This window comes from Hippopotamus amphibius, chromosome 7, assembly GCF_030028045.1.
Source record: "Hippopotamus amphibius kiboko isolate mHipAmp2 chromosome 7, mHipAmp2.hap2, whole genome shotgun sequence".
NCBI classification, from domain to species: Eukaryota; Metazoa; Chordata; class Mammalia; order Artiodactyla; family Hippopotamidae; genus Hippopotamus; species Hippopotamus amphibius.
In genome coordinates, this window is record NC_080192.1 from 141,800,476 (window position 1) to 141,809,532 (window position 9,057).

General features: G+C 47.3%; 1 protein-coding gene and 1 non-coding gene across 3 annotated transcripts; both read left to right on the forward strand.

The window, feature by feature from the left end:
* The first annotated feature begins 1,275 nt into the window (after window positions 1–1,275).
* ODC1 (ornithine decarboxylase 1) lies at window positions 1,276–8,486 on the forward strand. Of its 2 annotated transcripts, none has more exons than XM_057743216.1 (12): window positions 1,276–1,352; window positions 3,944–4,092; window positions 4,183–4,312; window positions 4,588–4,761; window positions 4,945–5,117; window positions 5,382–5,516; window positions 5,646–5,727; window positions 5,905–5,988; window positions 6,830–6,992; window positions 7,076–7,188; window positions 7,277–7,491; window positions 8,000–8,486. In XM_057743216.1, exons 3-12 carry the CDS (start codon window positions 4,211–4,213, stop codon window positions 8,142–8,144), a joined length of 1,386 nt encoding a protein of 461 aa, XP_057599199.1. In that variant the 5' UTR covers window positions 1,276–1,352; window positions 3,944–4,092; window positions 4,183–4,210; the 3' UTR covers window positions 8,145–8,486. The 2 variants fall into 2 exon arrangements, with proteins under 2 accessions (XP_057599199.1, XP_057599198.1); XM_057743215.1 differs by lacking the exon at window positions 1,276–1,352 and adding an exon at window positions 1,369–1,617.
* On the forward strand, window positions 2,937–3,068 carry LOC130857924 (small nucleolar RNA SNORA42/SNORA80 family). Its single transcript, XR_009054919.1, has one exon. It is a non-coding gene; the product is annotated as a small nucleolar RNA SNORA42/SNORA80 family (small nucleolar RNA).
* Window positions 8,487–9,057: the final 571 nt, after the last annotated feature.

Below are 9,057 nucleotides of genomic sequence, written 5' to 3' on the forward strand. Positions count from 1 at the left end.
TGGAAGGCATGCACGCTCCAGGGAGAGTCAGATCATTCATTCATTCCCACATTCATCAAAGAAGGGCTCACTCCTCACAAAGGAGGTTTTTGTAGCTGTAAATATCCTTGGGTTATCTGGTCCAGCCTTCGCCTGAGGCTCAGAAGAGGGAGGTAACTTACCCAAGGTCACACAGCAAGCTGGGGCCAAGGTGGGCTACAGTACTTGAGCTCTTCCGGGGTCTCCTGCACTGACTGTGTGGCTGGGGCTAGTTTCACACCTTTAAACTCCCACCCGCAGCCCTCAGATCCGTCACACCCTAGGTTGGGACATAATCATCTGTTGGATTTTGCCCGCAGTGGAAGGAACGGTGAACATGCAAGGGGAAAAACTGCCCCAAAGCCCTCCCTTGGGTGGGCAGTGGGGGGTGGCCTGCCCGCGGAGAGGCCAGTTCTCCGCCAGAGCCTTGGCCTTCGAAGTCCTTACAGTCTTCGCCCTATGTGTTCCTTGGGTAGACACTGTTGGTATGCGGGGACTCACATAACTCTCCCGAAGCGTGCCAATTGCAGCTGCCCTTAAAGAAGTCACTGATAAGCGCCACCCAATACAGCAAAGGGCAGCGGGCGGCTCGGCGCCTTGCAGGCCTTTTCCCTCCTACCCCTTCCCCTAATGCGCTTAGACGAGTCTTTGGCTTAATAAGCGTAACGTGTATTTTCGTTTGTCCACTGCTGCATGCCACCTAGTTGGAAGACACCTAGGATCTGTTGGCCACGGTTTACAGGCGCAGGGGCTCGGGAGCTGCCCCCAGCTGTGCCGCGAACTTGTCGGGTGACCCTTCTCCCTTCCGCGCCTCTGCCCCCTTCTTCGTGGGGTGGGGCTGCGCCAGAACCACTTCCAGGGCCCTCCCACAAGAATGGAGAAGCCGGGCAGAGGGGGCCAGAGTCCGCCAGGTGGTCCACGTGGCCCGCTCGCGCCTGCGATTCCCTTTCTCCGCCCAAGGGCACGAGGCATTTAATACCAGGTGGAAGAACAGCGTTGCTTGGCGCAGATGCTGAAATCCCGCGGAGGTCAGAGGCAGTTTTTGCAACTGCTCGCCGGCGCCTCCTAGCCTCAGGCGGAGGGCCGGGCGCGGCCGCCCGAGGGCGCGCCCGTGGAGCCGGGGGCCCGCGGCGTGTGCGCGTGCGCATGCCTGCAGCGGGCCCGGGAGGGGCGGGGCGGGCGGGGCGGGGTGGGGTGGGCGGAGCTCGGAAGCGCTGACGTTGAGCCTCCCGCGCCCCCCGCCCCTCGGCCCGGCCCCGGGTTGGCCGCCGCCGCTGCCCGTCCCCTCCCTGGGAGGACGCCCGGACGGAACCGATCGCGGCTGGTTTGAGCTGGTGCGTCTCCATGACGACACGCGCGGCGCTATAAGTAGCGGAGCGGCGGCGCGTCGGGCTTTGTCAGTCCCCTCAGCCTCCGCCGCCGCCGCTGTCGCCCCTCTGCCAGCGCTCCGGCGCCACCTCGGGCCGGCGGTCCTCCGCGGGAGGGAGCGAGGCGGCGGGCGGCCGGGCGGGCGGCTGACGGGGCGGCGGGGACAGCGGCGGGGCGGCCGGCCTCTGGTCTCCATGGGGTCTGCGCGCGGCGGCGCCCGTGCGCTCTGAGGTACGCGGGGCGCGTCCGGACGGTTTGGAGGCCCGGGGGGTGGGGTGGGGGGGGTGACGGCCACGTGTCCTGGCGCGCGGGCCCGGCGGGAGGCCGGAGCAGACCCCGCGCTCGGAGCGGCGGGGACACGTGGCCGCAGAGCCGGCCGCCGGCCGCTGGCCTCGGTGCGCCTGGCGTCCCCGGTGGAGCCGGGCGCCGCTCCCCCGCCCCCCCCCCCGCCCGGCCCGGGGCGCGCACGGCGGCCGCCCTCCCGGCTCGGGGCATCCTGGGCTGCGGCGGCCCAGGTTTCGCCTCCTGCGAACCACGTCCGGGAGGGTTTGTGAGCCGGAAGCTGTTCGGCAGGCTCGGTCGTTCCTTCAGCCGCTGTTTTCTTTTAAACCCATGTGGCCGTCCCGCAGCAGGTGCAGGAGAGGTAGGAGGCGAGCCGGCGCTCGGCGCTGTGACGAGGAGACGTGCGATTCCGTTGGGTTGCCCTGGAATTTCCTTTCTTCCGTTTTAGCTTTTATTTTTGCTGTGTGTACAGAGGGAATGACCCAATATGGAAACCCACTAGGGTCGCTAGAGCTAAGATAACCTTGTAGTAACAGATAATACGCAGCCGGCCGTGGCTTAGAATTGTTTACGGAATCTTTGAATGACTTGGTGATTTAAGAAAAACCTTGGATATTAAGATCCCAGCTCAGGCGGACAGACTCAGACATAGGAGCCAGTCTCAAGATTTTCCCGAGAAGGCCAACTGTGTTTGAAAATGCGAAATAATGGGGGAAAGTGTGGGGCGCAGAACTTCCTAGAAATGTCTAGGAAGGACAGAGAGTGTGTTGATTTTGTTCATACCTAAAATTGGGCGTAATTTAGTTGACTATTAAAATTTTTAGTTGCTGTTTGAATTAGTACTTGTCTTTCTTATGTTAGTCAACTGGCAGTAAAGAATTTCATGGCAGGGAAGTGCTATCTTGTGCTAATCCGAGTCATTTTAAATAACTTAGCTATACAGAAAGAACATCAAAAGGTGGTGTTGGGTGAAATTTCTTTATATCAAAAGTTATTGAAACAAAGCTTTGGAGGATTAAACAAAGCAAAATACTTAATAGTGGTGTGTTTCAGATAAACAAAAACTTCCAAAGTTTAAGCCTGAATATTGCCTTAAAAATGTTTAACAAGACCTAATCTGTCACCAGTGAGGCTATTTAAATGTTATATAGACAAAATGGGTTTGCTCGCAGTTAGTCTCTTCCCTGCCTCGGAGGGCGATTTAGGCAATGTGGGAGGTTGACAATGCCAGCAAGTCACATTAGATCAAGTCCTGCAAGTTCTACCAGGCCTGGGTTTGGATTTATGGCAGACCCGTCCCCCTGCGCCTCTCATAGTGTCCCATGCCAGAACAGACTGGCCCTGAACCATTGCCTGACCTCTGCCTGTAGGCTGCAGGCACTGAAGTGGGTTGCACAGTGGAAAAGCCCTCGCTGGCAGAAATTAAATAGGTTAAAATCAGTAATTTTAGGATAACTGTCATTGACCAAAGTCACATTTCACGAAGGCCAAGGGCAGTGGCTCTGTTAAATGAGCTTTAGTTTTGCTTATTCACCAATTATTGTTTGCTTATTTTTGTTATTCATGAAGTTAGTAAAAATTATTCACAGGTGATTATCATTTATAGCTAAGCAAGTATTAAAGTGCCAGTAAGGACAGTCGGGACTCCTTTAATTGCTAATTTAGTAGGCCACGCTGGTTTGAGTACTGATTTCTGATCAGATACAGAAACTGTAATACATTGTATTGATTCAAAGATTGCAATTTAAAAAAATGCCTAGCATGAAAATTAGCTTATAAAATTTTCAGGAAACTTAAGAGTACTCAGTAGATTGAGAGCAAAGATGTCTGTTACTCACTAAAAATTATTCTGTATAAGCCTTAGAAAATAGCAAGATGTTTATACAGCAGCTTTGAAAAATTACTGTACTGGTATTTTAAGCTTCTAAAGAAAAACGGGTCTGAAAATAAGCTAACGGTCATGAAAGTTTTTCCCTATCGGTGAACTAAGTGCAGGAAAGCGTCTGAAACCTGCATTCTGCATTAATTTTTTAGCAGGGATGTGTAAAATGCTTTTTTTGAGGTGGGTGGTAATATATGTGGAAGTTTAGTGTGAAAAGACACTAATCTGTGGTGTCATCATTCCATTGAGGTTTATGGAATCATGTGACTTAAACCTAGGAATAATGGGATTTCCCAAACCCAGTGAGTGAGGTATCTGTGGAGGGTCCTTGAGTAGCCCTGCTACTTGTGTGTGCTGTCAGTAACTGATATTCCAATTTAATGTGTTCCAAAGGTGGACAGAGGATTGTGTGTTTATCAGACAGAACATTTCCACTGCTGCACTGAGGGCACATACAGCTTTGTGGGACTTGGAATTCCTGGAGAATTGCCTTTGTGAAAAGCTGGCATAATTTCTTTAAATTCCATCTCTTAGTTTTCCCTGTAAGTATTTGTGGTTGTTGCAGGTTTATCTTGTTAAAAGTTACTAAGTGTTGCTAAGACTTCTGAGTAAATTGTCTGCCCTGTTTGCAGTTTGTTATTTCAGAAAGATCAAGAAACCATGAACAACTTTAGTAATGAAGAGTTTGACTGCCATTTCTTGGATGAAGGCTTTACTGCCAAGGACATTCTGGACCAAAAAATTAATGAAGTTTCTTCTTCTGTAAGTATATGTTAAGTCCTTGTTGGGGGTGCAGCTTTGAGAATTTTGAGCAGTTGAATGGGAAGCTTCAGTGGGGTCTTATGGCTGGAAATGTCTTGTTAGGGAGTTTAGACTTTAATTGGTTACGGATCTCCCAATAACAACAGTGATGCTCATGTCAGTGATTGACTAAATAGAGCAGGATTCATGGGAACGACAGGCAAGAGAAGGGAAGGCTGCACGTTGGACGTATTGTGAGACTGCTAATGGGTTTCCTGTAACCACTCTTACTGCAGGACGATAAGGATGCCTTCTATGTTGCTGACCTGGGAGACATTCTGAAGAAACATCTAAGATGGTTAAAAGCTCTTCCTCGGGTCACCCCCTTTTATGCAGTCAAATGCAATGATAGCAGAACCATAGTGAAGACCCTCGCTGCCATAGGGACAGGATTTGACTGTGCCAGCAAGGTGAGCAAAAGCAGCAGAACTCCAGTGAGTGTAATGGCCCAGGTGTTCCCAGCAGGGTGAATCACAATAGCATTGCTTGGGCAGTAGATGTCAGTGGACGAGTGGGTGTGGTGACAGCTTCCCTTGTCTTTCTGTTTCTTCCATGTATTAGCTACCTGTAGTATAACACCTCTTCTTTTTCAGACTGAAATCCAGTTGGTGCAGAGTCTTGGGGTACCTCCAGAGAGGATCATCTATGCAAATCCTTGTAAACAAGTATCTCAGATTAAATACGCTGCCAATAATGGAGTCCAGATGATGACTTTTGATAGTGAAGTCGAGTTGATGAAAGTTGCCAGGGCACATCCAAAGGCCAAGTGAGTTACTCCTCCATTTGAGGGCAAGGTCAGATATGGCATCTGTATAATAAGGGCAAACAAACTCAAATTTCCAGTTGTTAGATTTCCATACTTTAGCAAATTATCTGTGTACTGGGTCAGAGAAAAAACCTTAAACCCTCTTGATTAATAAAAGCAAATTAAACTCAAACCACAGGGTATCAGAGCCAAGGAGTCTGTTTTAACCATGGCTGTAGGCGATCTTCCCTCTCAGGGAGTTTAATACACTGTTCTTGCTTCTAGGTTGGTTTTGCGGATCGCCACGGATGATTCCAAAGCAGTGTGTCGCCTCAGTGTCAAATTTGGTGCCACACTCAAAACCAGCAGGCTTCTTCTGGAACGGGCAAAAGAGCTAGATATTGACGTCATTGGTGTCAGGTGAGATCTTGGTGATGGCAGAAGTAGAAATTAAGATTAAACAATGCAAGTTTTATAGGTTTTCTCCCACTATGAATAGTTATTTCCAGAAATGGTAAGAAGTAACATATTCTCCTTTTTTGGCCCCAGCTTCCACGTAGGAAGTGGTTGTACGGATCCAGAGACCTTTGTGCAGGCCATCTCTGATGCCCGCTGTGTCTTTGACATGGGAGTGAGTATATGTGAAGCCTGTGTGGGAGGAGGGGGGCAAGGGTGATGTAACTAGTTCTAATCCTAGAATTGACCTTGGAAGGTCATGTTACAGACATTTAACCCTGTCTGCTGTATGCGTTTTTCATGACTTGTTATGAATCTGGCTATTTGATTGACTTAATTTTCTTGACTCTAGGCTGAGGTTGGTTTCAGCATGTACCTGCTTGATATTGGTGGTGGCTTTCCTGGATCTGAGGATGTAAAGCTCAAATTTGAAGAGGTAATTTATAACAAAACTAAAATCTACAGCTCTTACTTAGCAAGTTCCTTTTTGGAATATTTCAAAACTTGTTTGTTAACAAATAGCAAAAGGGACTGTACAAACCTGAAAATAAGTGTCTTGGTGTGGTATTTCGAATGACTTTTATGCTGTTAAAATTGTACTTAATATCTTTTGGTTTTGTACTTAATTTCTTTTGGTTTTCTAAAATGAGCCACTTTTCCCAAAAGTCTTGGGAAAATTGATTACATTGAGAACTGTTGCTGTGGAGGTAGAGAACCTGCCAACTTCAGTACATTTGCCAGTGTTTGTGCTTCCTTTTCTTAAAACATTGAGTGATTTAATCATTTAAGAAGTTAAGCCATTATATGCTGCTCATTTATAAAGCAAATCTGTATTTTTAGATACATATTTATTGGAGTATAATTGCTTTGCAATGCTGTGTTTCAGCTGTACAGCAGAGTAAATCAGCTGTATTTATACATAGCCGAATGCTTATGTGTTGAAGTTATGTGAGTAGGCAGAATAGAAAGGTTTATTCCTGTTGACATGTATTTGCTACATAAGAATATTTAGGCACCTTGAAACTGGTAATGAATGTGTATCATTGTTTAATAAAGTCATACCCATGACATCTTAAAGCGGGTAGCAGGGGTGTCTGGAGGGGGATCAATGAAACCACAGGGACGTGCAGGCTGGTTTTCAGGGAGATGATTTTCTTGACAATAAACCTCCCTGTCAGTGGCTGCTCTTGGTGTTTTTGATGTGTCGTGTCACAAAGCGCTGGTCTGTATGAGTTCCCCTTGTGACCAACTGCTCTCTTTTTGACTCTTTCTGGTAGATCACCAGTGTAATCAACCCAGCCTTGGACAAGTATTTTCCATCAGACTCTGGAGTAAGAATCATAGCTGAGCCAGGCAGATACTACGTTGCATCAGCTTTCACGCTCGCAGTTAATATCATTGCCAAAAAACTCGTATTAAAGGAGCAGACAGGCTCTGATGGTACGTACAAAGGATGAATCGTTGCATGTATAACTGAAAGTTGGTATGTAAAGTGGTAATTGAGACTGATTCTGCTTTTCTAGATGAAGATGAGTCGAGCGACCAGACGTTTATGTATTATGTGAACGATGGGGTCTATGGGTCATTCAACTGCATCCTTTACGATCACGCACACGTGAAGCCTCTTCTGCAGAAGGTACCTTGTGGACATGCTATATACAGCAGTTAAGATGATTGGGCAGAACACGTGTAAGCAGCTGTGTTTTTCTCTCTCTCAAATGTAGAGACCCAAACCAGATGAGAAGTATTATTCGTCCAGCATCTGGGGACCGACCTGTGATGGCCTGGACCGCATTGTTGAGCGCTGTAACTTGCCCGAGATGCATGTGGGCGATTGGATGCTCTTTGAAAACATGGGTGCTTACACTGTCGCTGCTGCTTCTACTTTCAATGGGTTCCAGAGACCAACCATCTACTATGTGATGTCAGGGCCAACATGGTTAGTGACAACAGTGTGTGTGTATGGTTCTGATAAGAAAATGAAATAAAACCTTCCAAGATTTATTTTTGCTCGTGTCTAGTCGAATAAGAAATTGCTTTGCTTATGATTAAATGTCAACAGTGGTTTTTTTGTTTGTTTTTTTCTCCTCATATTAATATATGCTGTAGAAATTTTGGAAAATACAAGGGAAGGGAAATCCCTCCAATAATAGTGATCTGTATTTTCAGGTTTTTAAGGCGTAATCATTTGAGAAAAGACTGATCAGGATATTTCTGTGCAACTAGAATATTGTTATTAGTGTGTGTGACTTGTGGTTCCCTTATTACCAAAAGGTTGGTTCTGAAGAGATGCTTGCGGTAGAACTGCATTGAATTGCTTGCTGATGACAGTAGCAACCAAGGTTGTAAATAGGCTCGTGCATAAGTTATTCTCAGTTTCTCAGTGTGAAACTGCTCGGTGAGGGGTGACTCAGGGTTTCTGAACGTGCCACTTCTGTCTCTTTCAGGCAACTGATGCAGCAACTCCAGAACCACGACTTCCCGCCCGGAGTAGAGGAGCAGGATGTTGGCACCCTGCCTGTGTCCTGTGCTTGGGAGAGTGGAATGAAACGGCACCCAGCAGCCTGTGCTTCAGCTCGTATTAATGTGTAGATACCATTTTTGTAGCTGTTAACTGCGAGTTTAGCTCGATTTAAGGGTCTGGGGGGGGGACCATTTAACTTAATTACTGCTAGTTTTGAGATGTCTATGTGAGTAGGGTTGGCACAGATGCAACAATATGGAAGACTAGGCAATGGGGTCACACTTATCTGTGTTCCTATGGAAACTATTTGAATATTTGTTTTATATGGATTTTTATTCACTTTTCAAACATGCTACTAAAGTGTGCCCCTCAACTGCTAAGCAAGCGTTTGTAGCTTGTGCATTGGCAGAGTGGGCTGGAAGCTTAGTGTTGTGACCTGTTTTAAAAAAAAATAAAGTATCTTGAAATAATTAGGCATGGGAAATTTTTACAGTGTGTCCATTCCAAATGGCTCACCTCAAGTGTGTTTTATAGGTGAGAATTGATGTTTTTTTCCCATAGGCCAAGAAAATTGTCCCAGAGGACTAAGGTGTTGACGGCTTTTTAATATTTTGAAAATCCATGGAATGCCTTTTTCCTGTTTGACATTTTTTATTTCAAGTCCCTGAGTCCTGTAGAAAGTTTTCTGTGGATTCTCACAAAGAATAGTAAATGGGTCTAGCCCCATGCAGTGGAAGGAAAAGGGGGGCCGAGACAGTGCAACGCCTCTGCTGTTAACAGCTCAGTCCACCCTGGATGGCTACTGTGAGCTTGGGGTGCCCAGAGCCCCTCGTTAACCAAGCCGGTGCCCACAGGAGGTGCACGGGCCCTCTGAACCCTGCCTCCAGAGACCAGACACATGCCCTTCCCATCTAGACTTCACTCGCAGGAAGAGTTGCACAGTTAGGAACTAGTGTAGCACAGCTTTTGGCAGTTATTACAATGTGTTGTAGATCTTTATCTTCTGACCTTGGCCTTTTATATTTTCTTATTCAACTTGTA